At 60.7% G+C, this 23,962-nt stretch overlaps 1 protein-coding gene across 50 annotated transcripts in view; it reads left to right on the forward strand.

The window, feature by feature from the left end:
* Window positions 1-23,962, forward strand: part of OBSCN (obscurin, cytoskeletal calmodulin and titin-interacting RhoGEF) — a 169,429-nt gene that overhangs the window by 142,365 nt on the left and 3,102 nt on the right. For 48 of the 50 annotated variants that reach the window (XM_032477303.1, XM_032477304.1, XM_032477336.1 and 45 more), the window contains 22 exons: window positions 1,752-1,919; window positions 2,340-2,442; window positions 2,796-2,925; window positions 3,665-3,773; window positions 12,914-13,111; window positions 13,918-14,014; window positions 14,339-14,460; window positions 15,010-15,122; window positions 15,281-15,449; window positions 15,613-15,700; window positions 16,151-16,351; window positions 17,127-17,187; window positions 17,679-17,756; window positions 18,101-18,273; window positions 18,404-18,430; window positions 19,061-19,213; window positions 19,317-19,362; window positions 19,500-19,577; window positions 19,923-21,957; window positions 22,635-22,715; window positions 23,029-23,139; window positions 23,287-23,454. In XM_032477303.1, the coding sequence (XP_032333194.1) occupies window positions 1,752-1,919; window positions 2,340-2,442; window positions 2,796-2,925; window positions 3,665-3,773; window positions 12,914-13,111; window positions 13,918-14,014; window positions 14,339-14,460; window positions 15,010-15,122; window positions 15,281-15,449; window positions 15,613-15,700; window positions 16,151-16,351; window positions 17,127-17,187; window positions 17,679-17,756; window positions 18,101-18,273; window positions 18,404-18,430; window positions 19,061-19,213; window positions 19,317-19,362; window positions 19,500-19,577; window positions 19,923-21,957; window positions 22,635-22,715; window positions 23,029-23,139; window positions 23,287-23,454 (4,509 nt within the window). The remainder of the gene's footprint in view (window positions 1-1,751; window positions 1,920-2,339; window positions 2,443-2,795; window positions 2,926-3,664; window positions 3,774-12,913; window positions 13,112-13,917; window positions 14,015-14,338; window positions 14,461-15,009; window positions 15,123-15,280; window positions 15,450-15,612; window positions 15,701-16,150; window positions 16,352-17,126; window positions 17,188-17,678; window positions 17,757-18,100; window positions 18,274-18,403; window positions 18,431-19,060; window positions 19,214-19,316; window positions 19,363-19,499; window positions 19,578-19,922; window positions 21,958-22,634; window positions 22,716-23,028; window positions 23,140-23,286; window positions 23,455-23,962) is intronic. The other 2 variants (XM_032477305.1, XM_032477341.1) reach the window with 1 other exon arrangement.

Consider the following 23,962-nt stretch of genomic DNA (forward strand, 5'->3'; position numbering starts at 1 on the left):
GCTTGTACCACAAGAGAGAAACCCCGAGTGCTAGGAGATGTTGAGCTTGTATGGGGCTGCTGACACATCTGCCCATCCTTCCCTCCAGAGAGAGGAGTGACTTACGGCCCTGGAAGGCAGGCGAATGCGTCACAGGGAAGGAAGGAGAGGGCTTTGTCTCTGCTGCTCTGGTTGGCTCCTGGGGTGTCGGTGCTCGCTGCAGGTGTCTTTGCCCAGAGGATCCGACTCTGCAGCACTGCCAGAAGTCCACGGAGAATTGTTTTCTGACAGCACAATGAAGACTGAGAATTGACCACAGATTGGTAGCCTTGCCAAGAGCTGTTTTGTAGGCGAGGCGAAACCAAGAGGGTGTGGGTTCAAGGAAGAGTAGAAAGGGCAGTGTCTGGAGACAGAGAGTGAGGACAGCTCTTCCCTGGACTTACAACACAGGGGCACAGAGAAATGGGGCGGCAGCTGGAAGCTTTTTTTTGGAGGGGTATATTTTTAAATTGTTTCTTTTTTAAAATTTTATTTTATTGAGTTATAGTCAGTTTACAATGTTGTGTCAATTTCCAGCCTAGAGCAGTCATACATGAACATACATATATTCATTGTCACATTCTTTTTCACCATGAGCTACCACAAGATCTTGTATACATTTCCCTGTGCTATACAGTATAATCTTGTTTATCTATTCTACATATGCCTGTCAGTATCTACAAATTTCGAACTCCCAGTTCATCCCTTCCCACCCTCCTTCCCTCTGGCTACCACAAGTTTGACACCTGCACCCCAGTGTTCATAGCAGCACTATTTACAATAGCCAAGATATGGAAACAGCCTAAATGTTCATTAACAGATGACTGGATAAAGAAGATGTGATATATTTATACAATGGGAAACTATTCAGCCATAAAAAAAGACAACAGAACGCCATTTGCAGCAGCATGGATGTTCCTGGAGAATGTCATTCTAAGTGAAGTAAGCCAGAAAGAGAAAGAAAAATACCATATGAGATCGCTCATATGTGGAATCTAAGTTTAAAAAAAAAAAAAGAAAAACACAAATGAACATAAATACAAAACAGAAACAGACTCATAGACATAGAATTTAAATTTTCTTAAGGTTCCCTGTGAATCAAAAGTCACAATGCTTTTTATGAACCATTATACTTTAAACAACCTTATTCAGAACACACAGAGCTACCAGAAAGTGTTCATCTATGAAGTATTACACATTTCTGGAGAAAAGAATTCTTTGTAATGAAAGGTGCACATCTCCCCATCCCTCACCCAGGAGAGAAATGTGTTACAGCTGAAGATCTTAGGTCGGGGGGGCATTTAGACGAGGGTGATTAAAGAGACAGGTGGTGTCCAAGCTTGTCCGCTAGGAGGGGTCAGTACCTCGGAGGCCCCTGAACAGTTGCACAATCTTTGATGAGGTAATTGAGGGTCTAGTTATCAGAAGGGGAGTCCTCTGTGGGGTTTGGGTCCCCTAGCTGGCCCCTGCCTCCAGCTAAGAGCCTGCCTTTCAGAGGCCACGCCGTGTGCAATGACGTCTGGGGAAGTGGACAGTGTGGGTCAGCAACACGTCTCCATCCAGGGCTCCAGGTCAGCTTGGCCAGCCGGCCCCCCAGCAGGGAGCCCACACTGGCTCTCATGCTCCAGTGATGCCCCCCCCATCAACCCCCTGTGACTGTGACCCCCAGGCAAGCCCAGCCTCTTGTGTCCCTGCTGGGGTCACCTCTGTGATGGCCCTCCCCTCCATTCCAGATGGGAAGCCAGTGGAGGTGGACCCTCACCACATCCTCATCGAAGACCCTGATGGCTCGTGCACCCTCATCCTGGACAACCTGACTGGTGTCGACTCTGGCCAGTACATGTGCTTTGCAGCCAGTGCTGCTGGCAATGCCAGCACTCTGGGCAAGATCCTGGTGCAAGGTGAGCCCTGGGAGGGAGGCCACTCTGTGGGTATCATGAAGGTCTCAGCCCTCATGGGAGAGCATAGGCCTGTGGGTGGGGCTGGCAGGGGGTGGGCATGAACATCTGCCTGAGGTCTGGGGGACTCTGGTGGGGGCAGGGTCCTGCTCCATCATGGCGAATGTCTCTGTCTTGTTCTCTCTCTGTATCTCTGTGTCTCTGTCTCTGCCTCCATCTCTGTCATTTTCTGTCTCTTTCTCTGTTTCTCTGTCTCTGTCTCTCTCCCTGTCTCTGTCTCTCCCCCTCACTGTGTCTATTTCTCTCTGTCTCTGTTTCTTTCTCTCTGTCTGTCTGTGTCTATCTCTGAGTCTCCCTCTGTGTCACGTTCTCTGTCTCTCCATCTCTCTTTCTTCCTCTCTCCCCACTTCCTCGACCCCGCAGTCCCTCCTCGGTTTGTGAACAAGGTCCGGGCAGTGCCCTTTGCGGAGGGAGAGGACGCCCAGATCACCTGCACCATTGAAGGTGCCCCGCACCCTCAGATCAGGTGGGCTGGGCAGCTTGGGGCCGGGGTGGAGGAGAGCAGGTGGGCCTGCCCCCAGGGTTATCTTGCCTGCCCGAAAAATGAGGGTGGGCAGTCTGTTTACTAGATCAGGGGTGGGCTGGACAGAGAATCTCAGCCTCTCTGGTGAGACGGGGGCATTTTGGGGCTGCAGCACGTTCCGAACGTGACTTTAGCTGCAGTGAGGAGGTTATAGGCCTGGTTGGACATTGGGTGGGTGGCGTCCAAGGAGGTGGGCTCTGTAAGGGTACCTGGATCTGTGGGGCAGGTGAGGGGAGGGTCCTGAGCACGGGAGACCTGGAAAGGTCCCACCTGACCACCCCTGGGGTTGGCTTCAGGTGGTACAAGGATGGGGCTCTGCTGACCCCAGGAGGCAAGTACCGGGTCCTGAGCGAGCCCCGCAGTGGCCTGCTGGTACTGGAGGTCCGGGCAGCCAGCAAGGAGGACCTGGGCTTCTACGAGTGTGAGGTGAGGCGGGTGGGCCTTGGAGAGGGGGTTGGGGGTCTTACCCTCGGGGATCTTGCCTCATCACTGCCATCCATGACCCATGATGGAAGAGGGGATGGCAGGTCCTCTGTCATCACCCCGTATCTGTGTTGAGAGGACAAGGACTCAGGAGGGGAGCCCTGGGTGGAGTCCCCTCAGTCCTCCATGGCCAGAGGGGCCAGCAGTGGTCGGGGGAAGCTGTGTGCTGGCTCTGGCTCTTCCTGGCTGCCAGCCTGCTCCATGCAGCTGCTGCTGCCGGCAGCCTGCAGAGGGGCTGCATGGTACCTGCCCTCTATGGCAACTCCCAGGGAAGCAAATGGACCCCAGTCAGCTCTGGACCTGCACTCTTCACTTTAGTCATTACCGTCCACACCTGGTGATTTAAATTTAAATCAGTTCAGGTTAACTCTAGGTAAAGATTCACTCCCACTTCGCGTGCTCAGGGCCCACATGGGCACTGCACTGGACAGAGCAGATAATGAGTGTTCCCACCATCATAGGAAGCTCTCAGTCGGTGCTGGTGCCCTACGGGGACATGGTGTCTGGCCTGGGACCCTTCTCCTGTGGTCAGGCTCTGCAGCTTTGGGAATAGCTGGTATTCTTTGGGAATAGCTGTGGTCAGCCCCTCATGCTATAGCTGGCCTGAACAGCCTCAAAGAGACGGCCCGGGCCCCCTGGGGAGCCACGGGCTCTAAATGAGCCTCTGCCATCTGTCCCCCAGTTGGTGAACCGGCTGGGCTCCAAGCGGGGTGGTGCAGAGCTGTTCATGCAGAGCCCGGCGCTACAGGCCCAAGATCAGCACCGCAGGGAGCAGCTTGCTGCCGTGGAAGGTAAGTGACTGTGCGGCCAGCCTCGGCCTGGGCTGGACTCTCTACGTGTCTGGGCAGGGCCAGGTAGGGTGAAACCCATCGGCCCTTCCAATCAGAGCACACTTCCTGGAGGGGGGAAAGCAAGGACTGAGGAGGGGCTTCAGAGGTCTAGGGGCAAGCACTGGTTCCCAGTCCCTGACTGGAGCGGGGCTGGGGGGGCAGGGGGAGGGGGGGCTGTGAACCCAGAGCCTGGGAAAGGCTGGAGGGGCAGTCCTGGGGAGTGGAGGGCCTCCAAGCCCTGCTTACCATCCCTAGGGGCAGTATTGAGTGCATATAAAGGCCAGACATGGGCCCGGAGCAGCCCGCCAGGCAGTGGTCAGAGAGGTCTCATGGGAGGGTGACAGGGACTGTCGGAGGGGTGGTTCCACAGAAGCAGCCTGCTGGGTCCCAGCTTGACCCCTGGGAGAAGGAGCAGGTGTCAGGGGCCTGACCCCTCCACACCAGGCAGGGCTGGCTGTAGAAAGGACAGAATACTGTGGCTTGGCCTCTCTGGCCTGGCCTGGCCTGGCCTGAGCCAGGCTGGGAGGGGTCTGGGCTACAGAAATGGCCTCATTAGGGAGCAGCGTGCTCCTGGGCAGGAGGTGAAGGGTGGTAAGACGTGTGATGCCTCCACTTACACTTGGGTCCGGAGTCCCAGCTGGGCCCAGCCAAGGATGGCCAGGATGGAGAGGAGGGCACCTGGTGCCCATCCTGGTCCTACTCAGTCCTGAGAGCAGCCTTACAGGCCTTGCAGGGCAGGCTGCAGCCCCAGGGAGAGTTTCTCCCAGTCTGAACTGCCTCACCCAGAAAAGGGCTGCGAGACAAATAGTGAGCCTCCCATCCTTGGGAGCATGCAAGCAGAAGCTGCGCCAACGCCTGGTGGAGCTGCACCTCTTACAGTAGGATGGGTTGGGATGTGCGTCCTCCCGAGTCCTGAAAGTTGGCTTCCATGATGCCGTGAGCCACCGGATCCAGTCCCTCCCAGGGTCCAACGTCCAGGAGCTGTTGTCCGTCTAGACCCTCCCAGAGCTGGCTATCTGGCGCCAGGAGCTTGGCCTCAGGGCCTTTGATGCCTTCTAGGGCACGGGTCTTGTTCCTCACCCCCCCAGAGGGCGCAGGTCAGGCTGGTTCCCACCAGAGGCTCCCATGACATCTGCCAAAACTGTCTGCTTCCTGCCACGTGGCATCTTACGTCGGGCACAGCAGGGCCCCGCCAGCACCTCGGCACTCCCTCCCGGCTGGTGACAAAACACACCCTACAGAGCCATTCAATTCATTGTCATGATGGGTCTCTGTCAACGTCCTGTGGCTGTAGGATCTGGAGGAGGGGCGGCCCACCCGTGCCCGAAGTGGCGTCTGTGCCCCGCGAGGCCAGAAGGCCAGTCCTCACAGACGCTGAAATTTGGAGCCTGCCGCCTCCTGCTTCCTAACCCTACCCTGCCGCTTCCTCTTTAACCCCGTGGCTCTACAGCCGGAATGGGCCCTGGCTGGCCCTGTGGGACGGGGCGCTGCCCCCTTGCTTGTGAGACTGCGCAGGGCCAGGCGCCCCGCTTTGCACGACTGCACCCCTTCCATGATTGCCAGTACTCAGCAGGGCCCAGAGCCCATCAGGGGGCAGATGAGGTCAGGAGCAAAGGTGCCAGGGGTGTAGCAGCCCCACAGGTGCCCTGGCCACCACCCTCAGAAGCAACAGAATGAGGCCCCCATCAGGGAAGATACAGGAAACTCGGCCTCTGGACCCAAGTTAGCCAACACACAAGGCATTTAGGCTGGAGCCCGTTCTCTCTCCCAGTGGGCTCCCCTCTCTCCAGGAGGCAGCTTGCGCAAGCACACTCACACGTGTGCACGCACACATACAGACCCATGGGTGCACATATCCATGCACACACATGCTCAGTAAATGTGGCTCCCAGGCGCCATACAGACACGTTTGGTACATTTCATTTATGTGCACCTCATCGGAGACAAGGTTAAAAGACTCATGATCCTCTAGGGAAATCCTTTATGTGGCACTGCCACAAAGCAGAAAAATCCCACAGACCAGGAGCTAGGAGGCTGTGTGCCCCAGGCCATGCCACTTGACTTTTCTGAGCTTCGCACCGCACCTCCTCCTTCCCGGTTTTCCCTACAGGATGGTGAGAGGGGTTGTTGAGATGTCTGTGTGCTGGCAGCTGGTGGGCTGCCTGCTGTCCAACTGGGCAGGCTGAGAGGGACATCTCTGTGCCCAGCCCGACCCTGTCCAGAAGCTGCAGAGGAAGAGGCCTCGAGACGGTGGGAGTAGGTCCTCCCAGGTCTGGGATGAGTCCCATCCTGTCTCTGGGATGTGGGTCCCCTATCAGTAAATCCTGCACCCAGACCTATCCTGCTGGCTCCAGGGTGCTCCTAACAGACCTAGGTTTCCCGGCTCCCTCAGAGCTCAGGACCCTGCTCCGGCATCCTCCGATTGCTCCCAGAGGGACTTCCGTGTCCTCATGCCACAGAACTCAGATGCGCTGCCCGCAGGACTCCAGGGTCATTCTCCTCTGGAGAGATGCCCTTTGGTCTTTAGAATTGTTTTGTGAAACAGACATTAGCCATCCTGGTCCCAGTTTGGCAGCCAGCTTACCATGCAGCCACAGGCCATTCCTTTCCCTTCTCTAGGCCGTGTTCCTGTGACAAGGGGAACTTCAGGCCTGACAAATTCACGGGGCCCCCTGGGCACACGGGCTGATGGAAAGGCTGGGATTTCTCTGTGGGCAGCTTAGACAGGGCCCTTATTCTCCCCAAAGCTCCTGCAGGACCCTCAAGAGGGACAGCGGTTCTACCCTCCCATGGGACGCATCGTTGTCACCATCCCTTATCCCCCAAGTCATTCAGTGTTGTCACTTCCATTTCGAAGAGGAGGGACCTGGGACTCTAAGCTGAGACATTCCTCCCAGGGGCACGCAGTCAGGCACGGCTTGATCCAGCGCCCTACACTGAGCAGGCTCCTACACTGCCGTGCCACTCAGAGTGCTCAGCCTCTGAGCACTGGCCGGTCTGTAACCCTCGCTGTTCCAACTGTTTTCTTTGTAGTCACTGAGCAGGAGACTAAAGTCCCCAAGAAAACCGTCATCATGTAAGTGCAGGCGTGTTCCTAACTTCCCTTCTGACTGCAGTGCCCCCCTGCATGCCCCACTAACCTGCCTGCACCTTGCCTGTGTAGCCTGGCCACTTGGCTGGTCTGACTGCTTGCCCACATGACCTTTGCTCACTACGCAGACTGCCAGCACCTTGCAGACACGCCCAGGGAATCAACCTCCCTCCGGGACCTTGGCTCCCTTCACACTTCAAAGCTGTCTCTTCCAGAGTCTAGGTACCCTCTCCATGGCCCCGCTGCCCCAGCAGCATAGACCTACTCTGTGCGCCTCACAGTGGCTCCCTCTGGGCTCGGACCCAGGGTCGTACCAGTTAGGGGGAGCTGGGGTTAAAAGCTGCTTTCTGCAGCATGCTAGAGGCAGCACGCGGTCCTTCAGCACTCTAGGATCCAGGGCACTGTCCCAGAGAACTTTCTGTGCTGATGGAAATAATCTACATTCACACTGCTTACTACAGCAGCCGCTAGCTGCATTTAGAGGGGTCCAGTGTGACCCAAGAACTAAATTTGTCAATTTATTTAATTTTTGTTCATTCGAATTTAATTAAAATAGTGTACCATAATGAACAGCACAGCCCTAGGACCGTAGGACGTCCCCAGGCCCAGCCGTCATGTTAGGAAGATGGGAAAACTGAGATTCCGAGAAGAGACGAGGCTGGCTCAGGGTGGCTCACAGCTGAAGCCAGCCGAGAACTCCTTTTCCCGGTGCCATATTCCCTGTCCCATTCTTCATCCATCAGTACCCTCAAGTCTGAGGAAAAGCCACACAGGTTGTTGATAATTAAATGCAAGAGGTCCGGAGAGCTAGGTGAACCCAGAGGAGGAGACAGGATTGGTTTTGACCTGGGTCATCTGGAAGGCTTTCCCATAGGCGATGTGTGCAGGTGGGTGGGTGGAGAATCCTATCTTCAGACGAGTCAATGAGATCCTGAGTTCGCCCTCCTGTGGCTTTCTCCATTCTCCCACCCAGAGCAGACAGCTACCCCACCATACATGGGGCCGCCTGGGACAGAAGTGCGTGCCAGCACTGGAGGTATGCCACCATGCCAGAGCCTTTACACAAATCAGCTCCACATTTCAGCCATGAAGGGAGCATTGTCATTATCTACATTTTCTGGAGGAGAATGGAGGAGCAGAGGTGGGGCCAGGCAGCCGCACTGTGGAGGCATTAGAGAGCATCATGCTTGTGGGCAGCTGGACCAGGTCCCTCATGAGGCTTCCTGAAATGCCGTCTACGCCAGGCTTAGAGAGGTAGCCAGGAAGAGTGTACTCCCTCCCCTTGAGGAACGGAGAGAGGCAACTGCCTGGCCCAGCATCCCCGCCAAGGGCACACCACACAATGAGGGGCTCTGGGGAGCCAAGAGGTACCAGAAGGAAACAGGACTTGGAGAGAGACCCCTGCCCGTTGTCTCAGGGCACGATGTCTACGCGCCCTCATGAGGCCAGCAGAGCCCAGCATCAGGGTGCATTAGGAGGTGCGATGCAGCTGCCCATTTGCACTGGACTCACTGTCCTGCCTCAGCAAATTAGGCCTCATGGGGCCAGCAGATGGGGCCATGCCCAGGTTCCCCTGATGTTCGTGCAGTCTCTGAGCCAGGGACAAGCCTAATGCCACTGAGCCTTGTGTGAAGCAGGAAGGCAGGCCCGCAGCCCTGAGTAGGCTACGTCTCCAAGCCTCAGCTTCCCCGTCAGTTAAGTGGGCACAGCATTTCCCCTTTACCAGGTGAGGGCCAGAGGAGGCAAGGTCTGTAATTGCTGTGTACCCTGAGGTGTGGCCACACATCTCTGGGCCCGTGCCTGAGATTAACTACTCCCCAGTGGAGCCATGAGTCAGACAAAAGCAAAGCTGAACAGGAGAGAGACAAAGTCCAAGTCATTTCAGGCAGCTGGTGACAGCACTGAGTTGCATGCCAGGTCTCTCGGCCTGAGCCCAAGAGGAAATACAGGTCCTGGGGCCCAGGAAAGCTGTGTGTTACTCAGGGGCTGTTTGTTACTCAGTGCATTCCTGCTCCCTGCCTATTACTCATTTCACCCTCAATACCTGGCAAGGTTAGGGTCTCTGGTTGGCAGAGTGGCAGGCTTCTGACTCTTGGCTCTGGGCAAGTTTCAAGTCCTTTTCAGCCTTGTTGTCCATACCTGGATTGCTGCAAGGTCCCTGGCCAGCACCCCATGCATGCTCACGTGCAAATGGCCTTGAGTTCTGTCTCCTCTTCCCCTTCCATTCCCCTCTCGTTTGGGGAAATGGAGCCCAAGGAAGAGAAGGGCTTGTCTGAGGTCACACAGCCCATGATGGCTAAGCCATGCCCAGAGCCAGGTGTCCTTGGAGGGCCTCACATCCCCAGACCGAGAGGCCAGGAGCACAGACCACAGGTCAAGATCCCAGCCATCCTCCTGCACCTGCAGCAGCGGCATCGGCTGCCCAGCCTACCCCTAACCAAGGATCACTGAGGTGCCTGCCCTCTGAGCGCTCCCAGTGCTAATCACTGCCCCACCATCCTCCCGCCATGATACAAAGCACAAAACCCTAGTGGGATCAACCAGGAGGGCCGTGTCCCTGCACCCCTGTCCATTAGCTCTGTAACGAGGGCTAGCGCCTTCAAAATGAGACAGCCGCAGACAGGGCGGGGAGACTGGCCCAGTCTGGGATTTGGAGGCACCTGTGTGATGCAGCACGGGCCTCTCCACCGCCAGGACTCTCGTATTGAGATCCGTGCACCCAGAGCCCGATGTTGGCCAGATGAGACTTTGTGCTTTGTTTCTCTGGCTGGCGATCCTGGGGATCAGGCTCGAGCACGCATAGGTGTTTGTTTATGCAATGTCACGACGCGCTTGCTGGTACACTAACCCCGATCTCTCGCGCTGGCCCCCGGCACGTGCTGATGGCAAGGGGCTCTGTGCCCATCTCCTCTCGGCCCTCTCCCCACAGAGAGGAGACCATTACCACTGTGGTGAAGAGCCCCCGTGGCCGACGCCAGTCCCCCAGCAAGTCTCCCTCCCGCCCCTGTCACCCTGCCAGCCTGCCCAGGCCGGGCCTCCTGGCCCCTGAGCTGCTGCAGTCGCCGGCCGCCAGCCAACCCTGCCGGCCCGATGCAGAGGCAGGCTGGAGGCCCACCGTGCCCGCGCTGTATGTGACGGAGCCCGAGGCCCAGGCGCCGGCCCTGCGCGGGAGCACCGGGCCCCAGCCCAAGTGGGTGGAGGTCGAAGAGACGATCGAAGTCCGGGTGAAGAAGACAGGCCCAAGGGGTGCGTCTCTGGCCAGAGAGACACCTGGAAGCTCGGAGGGGCTTCATTTCACACTGCCAGGCAGGATGCCTGGAGAAGACCCCAACACAAACAACTCCAACAACAAGCTGGTGGTGCAGGAGACCCCGGCCACGGTCGATGTTGGCGAGCCCCTAGTCTTCCACGTGGAAACAGGGCCAGAGACCCCTGGGCTGTCCCCTCCCTGGGCCACTGAGGAGGAGGACCCCCTGGAGGAGAAGGAGGGAAGGAGTACCTACCAAATGGAGGAGCCCCTGGGTGCCGATGGCCTTCAGGGCCGTGACCCCAAGATCCTCACACACCACGGCCGTGTGCTCACATTGGCTGACCTGGAGGATTACGTGCCGCGGGAAGGGGAGACCTTTGGCTGCAGCGGCCCCGTGTCCAGTGCTCCTGATGACCCACCCTGTGAGATCTCAGTGCTTCAGAGAGAGATCAGCGAGCCCACTGTGGGGCAGCCCATCCTGCTCAATGTGGGGCGCCCTCCAGGCTCCCAAGGCTCGCCTGGCTTCTTCAGCCGCATGCCCAGGCCCCCGGAGGCGTCTCCATCGGGGCCGCAGGTCCTTGGCCCTGCGGGCATCTCCTTCTGCTTGCGGGAAACCCGGGCTGGAGATGCCACGTCCCGGAAGCCGTCCTTCTGCACTCACGTCCAGCGCTCTGTGGACAGTGGCCAGAGCAGCTTCAAAACAGAGGTTTCCACCCAGACTGTCAGCTTTGGGACGGTAGGGGAGACTGTCACCTTGCACATTTGCCCAGATGGGGACGAGGCCTCCGGCCCCTCCCAGGGCTGAGGCGGAGACCCTCAGGAGCTGGGTGGCCGAGGCTGAGATGAGAGACTCTTGGGGCTGGGACACCCCTGACTCGGCTGTCATGGTTGCACGGGGGCAGCAGAAAGAAGGAAGTGGCTTTGGGTCTAGGACCCTGCCTGGCACCAGCACCAACTTGCCTTGCAGCTGCCCTGGGTTTTCAGCTCAGGAGAGTCTCAAAGCCCGCACCCCTCGGACACATGTGCTCTGACCCTCCCCCAGCTCTCCAACAACTCAGGGCTTGAGCCCACGCTGGGCACTTCCTACCTCACAGGACTTGATCTTCCGCTGAGGACATTACACACACGTCTGTGATCTCGGAGTGTATTGAGGCTGCTCCGGGAGCACAGGCTGGAGAGACTCGCAGACCACAGCTTGGGTTTGGGGTTCCAGACACAAGGAAGGCACTTGGGCAGCTGTCCTGCACCATTTGTGAGGTGGTGGATGCCATGTGGGCCCTGTCTGCCCCGGCTCAGGCCCCCGTCCCAGCGGTCAGGGCCAGCCCAGCCCTGCCTCTCACCCAGGCTGGGGGTCCCCGGCTCCCTCTCGGTGGAGGGCTTCCCCCAAGCCACATCTTACCCATGAACATTTTTCTTGGCCTCCAGGAGGCCCGTGTGGGGCTTAGCTCTGCAGACCCTCCTGGGCCTTCTCTACAGGGTGGACCAGGGTCTCTGTGTGGGAACATCCCCCATCAGTCGACCCTGATGATAAGAATAAAGCGGTTCCTTGCACTGCCTTCGCTTTGCTCTTTTTTGCTTCTCTGCCTGGTGGCCCTGGCGACTTGGGAGACAGGGGCCCCTCCAGGCCTGGCCCTTAAGACTGAGTGGGCAGCCCAGGCCCCCTCCACTGGCAACCCAGCATTGACCTTGTGGGGCCTGGCCAGTCCTGGGGATCCTGGGTGGAGGCGTGACAGTTCGCCTGTCCAGCTTGCTCCCACGTGGGCTGAGGGGCTGGTCTCAGGTGCACACGGTGTGATCAGGACTGCCCACAGTGACTGGTCCCTGTCTGCCTGGGACCGAGCAGGCCTTCCTGCCTCTTGTGCCGCCAGGTCCTTTGTCAGGACAGGTGTGGAGGGGTGACATGTCAGGGGTCCTGATGACCTGCTTGGAGAGGGTAAGGACAGGATGGTTGCCCCAGCGCCATAGAAGGCAAACAGACAGCAGCCTACCCAGTTGCCTCTGCAGCCTGGAGGACCCAAGGATACAGAAGATCAACAAGAGGGTCTGGAGCAGGGGAGGGCTCCAGAAAGAGGGACCTGAGAAATGGTATTGGGGGCATCCCTGCTTGGCCACACAGGAGCTGGCAGCCAGGTGGAGAAGGGGGCTGCATTAGGGACTGAGGGCAAGCGCCAGGTGAGGGCGCAGTGGTCTGGGTCAGACCAAGCGGCTCATGGAGGGGAAAAGGCTGCTGGGAGGGGCGACAAGGGTTGCCCTGGGGGACCAGGGAAAAAACCCAACTTCTGACCATCTATTGGCCCCTGATTTGGCATCGGAGTGTCTCTAGCTTCCCTAGACCGTGGGACTGGTTCACCTGGGCCTGGGCGGCCCAGCACACTGAGCTCCAGAGCAGGCTGCAGGGGAAGGCCAGCCCCAGAATAAAGGGATGGGACTAGCTGAGACTGAGGGCCAGACCAGAGTGGAGAGTGGGTGTCCAGCCCCAGCTGCCCCTAGAGGAATCGACATTCTCACGAGGGCGTCTGGGTGCCACCCTGGGAGTGGAACAGTCCTGGGCTTCCTGCTTAGAGTGCCACGTCTCCTGGCTCAGTCTCTGGACCCTTTTTTCTCCCAGGGGTCTCCACCTCCAGCACCTCCTGAACCCAGCGGGGGGCTGCGGGGAGGAAAGTGGGAAGGGTGGCCCGGGGTTGGCGCATATGGGCAGTCTCCCACTCCCTGGGACCAGGCCAGCTCTCACTCTTACACGTTGACCTGCCTCCCCCACAGATACTACTGTCCCACCCCCAGCTGCTCTGGAGCAAGCAGACCAGGAGACCACATCCATCCAGAGGACGCTGGTGTGCCCGGAGTCTCCAGGACCCTCCGCAGGGGACCAGATCAGCCCTGGCCCCAGACCCGGAGACCCACCTGAAGTCCAGGAGGCCGGCCCGAAGCCCCCAGGCACAGAGGCTGCAGAAGCACCTGGTGAGGCAGTGGCAGCAGGTTGAAGGCAAAGCACTACCTGCTTCCAGGACCACCCCCCCACCCCTAACCTCCCCTCTGTTCTGACACCAACCTTGGTCACTGTGGGTGCCCATTTTGGGTGAACTGGCAGAGCCCTGGGGACCCCCAACATTCTGATGGCTCCACACACTGGGAGGCAGGGGCTGGACAAGGCCCACCCCTCACACAGCCTGTGAAGCCAGGCAAGAGTATGGGTTCTGGGGGGGATGGAGGGTCCTTCCCACCCTGAGCACATCTGTCCCCAGAGCCAGAGGCCTACTGTGGTCGGCCCTCAGCAGACAGCTTGGGTACCCTATGTTCCTGGGAAGGCGATGGGGAGGGGGAGGAGGAGAGGGGACAGATGGAGTGGGAGAGGAGGGTTGTGAGGTTGGGGAGAAGAAGTGGGAGGAAGGAGAGTGGGGAGGAAGAAGAGGCGGAGGAGGGGAGAGAGAAGGGAAAGATGGGGAGAAGGGAAAGGGAAAGAGAAGGCAGAAATAGGTGGGGGGGGGGGAGAAAAAAGATGCGGAATAGGAGAAGGAGGAGGCAGGTAGGAAGGAGCAGCAGGGAGCTGCCAGTGCCCCAGGCAGACCAGGACCCTGGGGGTGCTGCTGTGGGCCGCTCCTCCTAGGCCCAGGGGGCCGAGGTGCACGTGCATGACGCAGACCCTGTGCACCTGGGGCCCTGGTTCTACATGGTCCCACTCTCTGAGCCCTGAAGGTCGATGCAGAGACATATCTTGAGGGACAGTCCCCAGGCTCCATCTCACTGGGCCCGTTGCCTCCCCCTAGACGAGCCCCAGGCGGTGCCACAAGCTCTCCCCAGTAAGGGCCTGGAGCAGGACTCGCAGGCCCACACTGAGGCCCAGGAACGCATTGTGCCCATCCGGTAACTTCCCCAGCTCGCTGGGGGATGAGGGGACATCCTGGGGGGCAGGAGAGTAAGGGGTGGGGGTCACAGCACGCCTGCACTCTCCTTGCCAGCCCAAGGGCAGGGCAAGGAGGAGAGGCCACCCTTGGGGCAAGGGAATTGGGGGAGCTCCCTCTTCACCCAGCACTGGGGGCCCCTGTCTGTACATCCCCTCCGAAAGAGTCTGGTGCAGTCCCCTGGGTGGGGGCAGGGCAAGACCCCTATCTTATCATGAAGCTCTGCCACCCTCGCCCCAAAAGTGGAAGGTAGGGGTAGACGGCTAATTCCGCTCCATGGTCCCAGGATGGAGGGCGCTGCCTGGCCCCCGGCAGGTGCAACAGAGCTCTGGGACATCCACAGCCACGTGTTCACAGAGACCACGCACAGGACTTTTGTGTACCAGGCCAGCGATTCGGGTGCCGCAAGTAGGTGGGGGCACAGCAGGTTAGAGTGTGTCTGCTCTGTCCTGGGCTAGGGGGATATTTGCATGCAGGGGCCTGCAAAGCCACCTGGCATGTCCCAGCCTCGCTGTGGCCAGGGCCCCTGCTGCTGCTCGCACTGTGTCCCCTGTCCCCTCAGAGGGCATCACTGATAGGGGAGAGGCCGACCTTGATGCCGGATCCCTTTTCCCCACTCATGGCTGCATGTTCTGTGTAGCCTGCCATCAGAGAGCCAAGGCTGAAGCAGGAGAGGCAGAGGTTAGACTGAAGGAAGCACTTCCTAGCCGTCAGGGGCCTGGGGGGAGTCAGGAGGGGGTTGCCTTCCCTTGGGAGGCAGGTGAGCTCTTTCACCCTGGGGCGTATCTCACGGGCTCCCTGCCCACCTAGGGCACCAGGACACAGCTGGGGTGCTGCCAGCCCACCCGGGGCTGGGTCTCTGTGACTGCAGGCCGGGGATGGAAGACTTCAACACGGGACAGGCTGTGGTGGGGCACTGCCTGGCCTCTTCCCATGGGCTCCCTCCCCCACCCCCAGGGCCCCCATCCATGCAGGTCACCATCGAGGATGTGCAGGCCCAGAGGGGCGGCACGGCGCAGTTCCAGGCCGTCATTGAGGGCAGCCCGCAGCCCACGGTGACCTGGTACAAGGTAGGGACAGGCCTGGGGTGGGGGCCTGCCTGAGGGGGTGGGGAGCATGTGAAACTCCCACTGCACTGGGCACAGCGCCCACTGAAGGTCAGGCTGGGCCGTCGTTCTGGGGTCCCCCACGGTGGGCTGACAGCCTCCCTGACCTCCTATGTCTCCAGGACAGCGTCCAGCTGGTGGATAATCCCCGACTCAGCCAGCAACAGGAAGGGACCACATACTCTCTGGTGCTAAGGGACGTGGCCCAGCATGACGCTGGTGTCTACACATGCCTGGCCCGCAACGCTGGTGGCCAGGTCCTGTGCAAGGCAGAGCTGCTGGTCCATGGGGGTGAGTGGGGGACCCCCCCTTCTGGGACCTGTCTCGGCTTCACGCAGGCCTGTAGGGCCATGGGTATAGGTGTTCCATGAGCTTGCACAGGGAGTTGCCCCAACAGACACTATAAAGTTGTCAGACAGGGTGACAGGGCAGTCATCTTTGCTCACACCTACAGCTACCTCCTCCCTGGCTACAGGGGACAGTGAGCAAAGCTATCGGAGGAAACTGCACTCCTTCTACGAGGTCAAGGAGGAAATTGGAAGGTATTGCTCCTCCTATTCCAGGCCCAGGAGCCCCGACCCTCCTGGAGCGCCGCCCCCTGAGGCCCACCAAGCTCCCAGAGTCCACAGACCCCCCCCAACCCCCTGCACCCTACAATCTCCCCACCCTGGAGTGCCTGACTTCAGCACTCGCCCCCCTCCCCAAGGAGTACTTGCCTCCCCTAGCCCTCACCGTCTGGAGCCCTTGCCTCCTGCGAAACTCCACCTCTCAGGAGTCCCTTCCCCCAGAGTATCCACTGCCTTTCGGGAACTTCAGCCCCACCAGGACCCCGCCTCCCCCACTCCCAGCTCTGGCTCTTCCAGAGCCTTCCCTCTCAGGAACCCCGCCCCAAGGGAACCGTGTCCCCCAGGAGCCCGGCCCGAGGACCCCAGCCCTCTCCCCCTCCCCGGAGCCCCGACGCTCGTGCCCAGTGTGGGCTCCCTTCCTCCCAGGGGCGTGTTCGGCTTCGTGAAGAGGGTGCAGCACAAGGGCAACCAGATGTCCTGCGCCGCCAAGTTCATTCCCCTGCGGAGCAGGACGCGTGCCCAGGCCTATCGGGAGCGGGACATCCTCGTAGGGCTGAGTCACCCGCTGGTCACTGCGCTGCTGGACCAGTTTGAGACCCGCAAGACCCTGATCCTCATTCTGGAGCTGTATCCCGCCACACCCTGAGGGTGCGGGGGGGGGGGGGGGGGCGCGGCCGGGGGCGTGGCCGGGGCGGGGCGCACGCCCTGGGCGGTCAGGGCTCCGGAGGGCTGCGTGGGGCTTGTGGTTCTGGTGATCCCAGGCCCGACCGCCTCGTGGGCGCAGCCAGCCTGGCTTCCGTGCTCCCGTGTTGATGCTTCGTGAGTAACGCTGCCCACCCCACCCCGCGCCGCAGCCTTACACACCACACACACACAGCACAGTCCTTATAGGTCCCAGTCCCGTGGGCCAGGAATTTGGGCAGGGCTGTGTCCAGAAGGTCCAAGACGTGCCTCCACGGTCTCCTCCCGCTCTCCCGCTCTCCATGGGGCCTCTCCAGCAAGGAGGCTGGCCGTCTTATGTAGTTTCTGAGGCTCCTTAGGACGCCTGCCAGGCTCCAGGGAGGGGGACGCACGCTACCCGACCCCTCTGGGTCTCACCGCACTACTCGCTTTCCCACTGAAGGGCTCTGAATGTCACGTGTTCTCGCCTCATCCCCAGCTCCTCAGTTAGTGTCCCCGGAGTGGGGAGCGGGGCGTGCGGTCTTTGATGAGAAGAGAGGATGCCTCCACTCCCCCTGTGCTGCTGCCCACTGGCCTCAGCCCCTCTCCTTGGGGTCTCTTGTCCCTCCCATCGTCCTCAATTCCAAGCAGTAGCCTCCCCAGCGTGGCCCCCCACCTCACACCAGGTGGTGTGAGGCCGAGAGTGTTTCAGACCCTACAGCTTTCCTTAACGGAGTCCCAGATGCTCGTCGGAGGAGCTGCTAGACCGCCTGTTCAAGAAGAGCGTGGTGACAGAGGCTGAGGTGACCGTGCCACCTGGGCTGCGTGCATGCCCCACCAGGCTCCCTGGTCCCTCTGCCCAGACCACCTCTCCCTCAAACTAGCTCCCCGACGCAGCGCTTCTCCACTTAGAGACCTTCTAGGATACCCTAGGGCCTCATGGGGTGTTGCATCTCCTTAGTCAGGCTCTCAGAGTCCCCCCCGCCCCCCCGTGTCCTGGGCTCACTGCTTCCCTATCCCATACAGCGCTGGGCCAGCTGGCCAGTCCTCGCCTGCTCCCCCAGGCCCCTCCTGCTTTGCTCAGGCTGCTCCACACACCTAAACCTGCCCCGCCTCGGATCCCCCAGCTACAGGGGTCTATGAGGCTTTGCATGTCACCTCCCCTGCTGGACCACCATCCCAGGCTCACATGTGGAGGGAAGTGGAGGCACTGTAGGTGGGAGCAGAGCAGGGAAGTAAGTGGAGGGGGAGGTTGAGGCTGGCTCTCTCACCTAAGCACCAGCCTTTGCTGCAGGTCAAGGTCTACATCCAGCAGCTGGTGGAGGGGCTGCACTATCTGCACAGCCATGGCATCCTCCACCTGGACATAAAGGTATGTGGCGTCCTGGTGCCCCCAGGGCCCAGTGAGGGGCAGGTGGGAGCCTGGGCCCTGTAGGCTGAGAGACTGCAGACCCAACACTTCCAGCTTCCCTGTTAGGACTTCCTTACCTCTGGGGACAGGGAGCTCACTACCTTACGGCAGCCCCTTCAGGTGGGGTGTGGCTTTGATGGAACAGAAGCCAACCCCAAATGGCGCAGAAACCTGCCCGTGGGGCTGCCCACTGCCCCATGCTGGTCTCACCCTCAAAGACCCCCAGGTGTCCTCTCCAAGCCCAGCAGCCCTGGGAGTCACTTCCTTAGGGCACGGACTCACGCACTCCCGACTCTGCCCAACAGCCCCCCAACATCCTGATGGTGCATCCCGCTCGGGAAGACATTAAAATCTGTGATTTTGGCTTTGCCCAAAAAATCACCCCGACAGAGCCACAGTACAGCAAGTACGGCTCCCCTGAGTTTGTGGCTCCTGAGATCATAGAGCAGACCCCTGTGAGCGAGGCCTCTGACATCTGGTGAGTGGGGCCCACCCACGCCCCCACCCCCGCCCACTCTCTGCCTCCTCCTCCTCCTCTTCCTTCTCTTCCTCCTCCTCCCCCTCAAGCCAGGCCTGGGTGACTCACGGCTGTGGTTTTGTTCCCACAGGGCCATGGGGGTCATCTCCTACCTCAGGTGAGCAGACCCCTGCTCCTGTCAGCCGGCTCCTCCAGTGCCAACCCAGACCCCTCCTCAGCAGGCCTCCAGGAAGCTGTTGAACTGCTGACTGCTCCTCAGATCAGAGACCTGAGGCCCAGGGGGCAACTATCTTGGGAACATGCAGTCAGCCAACTCTGATAAGGGGTTTCTGCCAAGTGCTTTTCACACACACCCTGTCACAGAGGATCTCTGCTGGGTCACGGGGCAGAGCACTGAGCTGTTTCTCTAAAGGGTCTGGGTGATTTGTCCAGAGGCCCCTTGTAAGAGTTACTGCTGCCCTGAGGATGCTGGCGGTGTAGCCTGAGCCTGGATCTCCTCTGCAGGTGGAGCCCTGATCCCCACCTCAGTCTAAGGCCAGGTGCCCTCTTGAGACTGATCCTTGATCCTTGCTCCAAGCTGAGCCTGGATCTCTGGGCAAATCTGAGCCATGCTGGAATTCTCAGGGCTGGATGAGAGTGGTTCCAAGAGGCATCTCCAGTCAGGGCTGCGGGCCCTCCAGGCCCCACCATCCCCATGAGACCCAGCACTCCCTGTCCTGGCAACCTGCCTCCCATGGACCCCGAAATTCGGGTCACAACTGAAAGCTAGTCATGTCTCTGCTTTCAGCCTGACCTGCTCGTCCCCGTTTGCTGGCGAGAGTGACCGAGCAACACTCCTGAATGTTCTGGAGGGGCGGGTGTCCTGGAGCAGCCCCATGGCTGCCCACCTGAGTGAGGATGCCCAAGACTTCATCAAGGCTGCCCTGCAGAGGGCCGCAGAGTGAGTGGGCCTTCCCCCTGCCCTTCCCCCTTCCCGGGTTCCTCATACTTGCCCCAGGGACCAGCTGAGCACCTGGCCTGACCCTGTCCTTTCTCTCCCCCAGGGCTCGGCCCAGCGCTGCCAAGTGCCTTGCCCACCCCTGGTTCCTGGTAAGTAGGTTGAACCTGGGCTGGCCTGGCTCACAATGAGGGGAAACTGAGGCCAAGAGAAGTGGGGGGCCTGTCTGGGCCACAGGGTGCACCAGGGTCTCTCCACAATGTGTCTCTCTCACCTGGGCTCCCCACAGAAGTCTGTGCCCGCGGAGGAGGCCCACTTCATCAACACGAAGCAGCTGAAGTTCCTTCTGGCCCGCAGCCGCTGGCAGGTGAGCTGTACTGCCTTGAGGAGGGAGTGAGAGAATGAGGGAGAGAGGGTAGATGGCCAGAGAGGGAAAGGAGGCCCGGAGGGCTTGCTGAGTGCCCCTTCTGGGTTTGGGGGAGCAGGGAAATGGGGCAGGGCATCTTTTATTTGGGGACGTGGCTCTCTGAGCCACCGGGATGGGGAGGAGCACGTGCAACGTCCCTGCCGAGCAGGGGCAAAATGACAGAGCCTGGAACTGGAGTCCAGCTCTTTCCATGTTCCCCATATCCTGAGTACCCCTCTGGGCCCACTGAGTGCCGGGAAGGCAGCAGGCACCTGGCTGACGATGCCCTGTCCTCCACACCCCCAGCGCTCCCTGATGAGCTACAAGTCCATTTTGGTGATGCGCTCCATCCCAGAGCTGCTCCAGGGCCCTCCTGACAGCCCGTCTCTCGGGGTGGCCCGGCACCTGCACGGCCACGCCAGCGCCTCCTCCAGCAGCTCCTCCTCCTCTGACAACGAGCTGGCGCCGTTTGCCCGGGCCAAGTCACTGCCGCCCTCCCCGGTGACCCACTCCCCGCTGCTGCACCCCCGGGGCTTCCTGCGGCCCTCGGCCAGCCTGCCTGAGGAGGCCGAGGCCTGCCTACCAGCCACAGCTGCTCCTGTGCCCGCATCACCCCAGGGCGCAGAGCCACCGGCTGCGCTGGGCTGTGTGCCCCGGCAGAGCATCATCCGCAGCCTGTTCTACCAGCAGGTGGGCGAGGGCCCGGAGCTCGGGGGCCCAGCTGCGGGCAGCAGGCGGCACCCGGCCCGGCGGCGGCATCTGCTCAAGGGCGGCTACTTCTCCGGAGCCCTGCCCGGCCTTCGAGAGCCACTGCTGGAACACCGCGCGCTGGAGGAGGAGGCCGCCAGGGAGGAGCAGGCTGCCCTGATGGCCGGAACACCCTCCTTTGAGACCACCCAGCAGATGCCTGCTGCAGGCACCCACGAGGCCTCCAGCCGCAGCCGCTCCCTGGACCTCGACCGGCCAAACACTGCCAGCCCCTCCACCAAGACCTGCAGCAAGGGGCAGTGTCCAGCTCCGGCCTCCTCCAGCCTGCAGGGGGCCCGAGGAGAGAGCATGCCTGGAGGCGACGCGTGTGCCAGGAGGATGGAGCGACCCGAGGCGTCCCTGCAGGGACTGAGACTGTTTCCATCCACCAGTGGTGATGGGTGCTCCACTCAGCAAGGGGGGCCGTTCCAGGACAGCTCTGGAGGGCAGGCCACCCCTTCCTTTCAACCCCAGTGGAGTCCTGCCCCCCAGGAGGGCTGTGGCCCCCCTGCTGCTGTTGTACCGCGACCTCCTGGCTCCTTCCCTCCAGGACACGACACAGAGGCCCTCGTGACACCCCTGAGCCCTTTCATCTCAGGAGAGCCGAAGGCTTCCTCCTCCCCAGCCCCAGCAAGCTCCCAGGCAGACTCTAAGACGGGGCTGAAGGACAGCCCTCTTCCCAGGAGGCCTGGTACCCCCAGCTCCCCAGGGTCAGCTTCCCCAAAGGGCACGGAGCCCAGCCCCTCCCTGGACGCTGAAGGCCTGGCTCAGGAGACGGAGGACCTGTCCCAGTCTTCGCCCGGCCCACAGCGGCCTCAGGAGCAGGCGACCACACGGAAGTTCTCCCTGGGAGGCCGTGGGGGCTATGCAGGGGTGGCGGGCTACGGCACCTTTGCCTTTGGTGGGGATGCTGGTGGCATGCTGGGGCAGGGCCCCATGTGGGCCAAGATGGCCTGGGCTGCCTCTCAGTCCTCAGAGGAGCAGGACGAGGCAGGGGCCCAGAGCCCATCCCCTCAGGCGAGCATAGTGCCACTCCCTGAGGGTGACAAGGCCCCCCAGAGAGCCTCCCAGGAGTTGGGCTTATGGGAAGACTTAAGTGAGGGTTCCCAGGTGTCACTTGTACAGATCCGGGACCTGTCCAGGGACCCAGAGGCGGCTGACACTGTGTCACTGGACATCTCAGAGGTGGATCCTGCCTACCTCAACCTGTCTGACTTGTACGACATCAAATACCTCCCGTTTGAGTTCATGATCTTCAGGAAGGTCCCCAAGCCTGTGAAGCCAGAGCTGCAGTCCTCCCCTGAGTCTGAGGCTGAAGAGGAACTGGCTGAGCTCCCGGAGGCCGCGTGGCCCTGGTCAGGCACGCTGGGCCCGCCCACCAGCCTGGAGATCACAGAGGAGCCAGAGGACGTGGGGGCCCTGCTTGGGGAGGCTGCTGGTGGCCGGAAGCGGAAGTGGTCACCCCCCTCCAGAAGCTTCTTCCACTTCCCGGGGAGGCACTCGCTGCTAGAGGAGCCAGCAGAGCTGGGGCTACGCCGGAGGGTGAGGGCCTCGGTGGCCCACATCTCCCGCCTCCTGAGGGGCAGGCCTGAAGGTTACTATCCCCGCCCTGTCCCAGGACTGAGCACATCCATGTTCCCCACTCTGCACCTTGGGGCTCCTTGCCTCCCATGCCCTAAAACACAGCTCAGGAACTTGCCTGGGTGATGCAGGAAGCCCCCATCCTATGCTCCCCTCCCCTGTCACGGTGCCTCCCACACCTCCAGTGACGCAGTGGCTTGTTTTTGAGGTCAGCTTTGCGGACTCGATCCCTCCCCATGTGCATCTGAGGCCCAGTTTTGGGTGTAATGTAACTGTGTTATACCCTTGCAGACAGGACAGGAACTGGGCCAGTCCTCCCTGACCCCCGACCCTGGGCCTCCCCTACCACCGCGGATCCCTGACCCCACACCCTCACTAACCCAGACCCTCCCTGACCCCCAGGGACCACCCTGACCCCAGAGCTCTCAGCCAGGCCTCCCCAGGCACCTGTGGCCCCTGAGCTGCTGGCCGTATCTGCCCGTGATGCCCCAGCCCAGGATGCACCGATGCTGATGGGGCAGGGAGGGGGTGCCCTCTGCAGCAGATTTAGCTCGTTTCCAGTATGATCTAGGGATCTAGGCTTTTCTGCCACATGGGAATCTGACAGGTGGCCCCAGAGTCTTCCTCCCACGCTTGCAGAGGAGCCAGGCCCCTCAGGTGTGACCTCCCATGGCTACTTCCTCCCTGCAGGTGTGGAGAAGGAGAGCCCCCCCAGGAAGAAGGCCGGCCTGGCTTCCTTCCGGCTATCAGGCCTGAAGAGCAAGGACCGAGGTGGGTGCACTGCCCAGGGGCTGGGTCTCCATGCAGCCTGAGGGACCCGACTTGGGGGGAGGGCCGCCCCCTCCGCGGTGCCAAGACCAGTGCACGGGCTGGGGGGGAGGCGCACACAAACGGGTGTTCGAGCACATAGAGTGGGGCTCCAGCACCCCAGCCGTCGGGCCCAGCAGTCCTTGAAGCCTTTCTGGAGTAGACGCCAGTGTTTTAAGTGAGCTGGGTGGGGGAGCGGGGCACATCTCTCCTATCCCCATGGCGACGTCCAGGCTTGGGGTCACCTCTGAAGGCTCGCCTCACCTCGCTTCCCTAGCGCCATCATTCCTGAGGGAGCTGTCGGACGAAGTGGTGGTCCTGGGCCAGTCTGTGACTCTGGCCTGCCAAGTGTCAGCCCAGCCCACTGCACAGGCCACGTGGAGTAAAGGTAAAAAGCTGTCCCGAGGCTGGGGTCAGGGAGCAGGGGGTGCTCCGCGAGGGCATCGCTCTCACTGTACGGAGGAAAACTAGGGGCCAGAGAGGGTGTGAGCCCCAGGTGCAGCCACGAGGCAGGGCCCACTCCGTCCTGCTGCAGACGGGGCTCCTCTTGAGAGCAGCAGCCGCCTCCTCATATCCTCCACGCTCAAGAACTTCCAGCTTCTGACCATCTTAGTGGTGACAGCTGAGGACCTGGGGGTGTACACGTGCAGTGTGCGCAATGCTCTGGGGACGGTGGCCACCACGGCTGTCCTCCGGAAGGCAGGTGAGTAGCCAGGCAGGGTCCTCTCTGCAGGGATGGGGAGGGGGTCACCCCACACCATTGCCTCCTCCTGGAGGTGTCTGTCCCAGAACGGGGCCTGTGCATGGACCTGCCATGAAGGCTAGGGGTACTTGGCTGCCCTGAACGGGTGGTTTCGAGGGCGCCTGGAGACCACCTCTCACTTTGTCAGCTGGTTTATCCCAGCGCCCTCCACTGAGAGGGACCAGGAAATGTGATGCCCATCACCCAGGGCATCCACATCCTGGCACTGCCAGGGCCTGGAGGGGCCACAGAAGACACGAGCTGACTCTGCAGACCAGGACCCCCAAGAGGGGACACATGAGCCAGGCCCTCTCCCTGACTCTCCTTTGAGGGCCCTTCTCCTTGCGTTTCCCATGGTACCTCCCTCCCTGTCTCTCCAACAGATGCAGGAGGCTGCTTCCCACTTGGTATCTCTATTACAGTCAAACCATGATCTCAAAACACAGTGCTGGGGTGTGTTTCTAGGGGA

This window comes from Camelus ferus, chromosome 3 (assembly GCF_009834535.1).
Source record: "Camelus ferus isolate YT-003-E chromosome 3, BCGSAC_Cfer_1.0, whole genome shotgun sequence".
Taxonomy (NCBI): Eukaryota; Metazoa; Chordata; class Mammalia; order Artiodactyla; family Camelidae; genus Camelus; species Camelus ferus.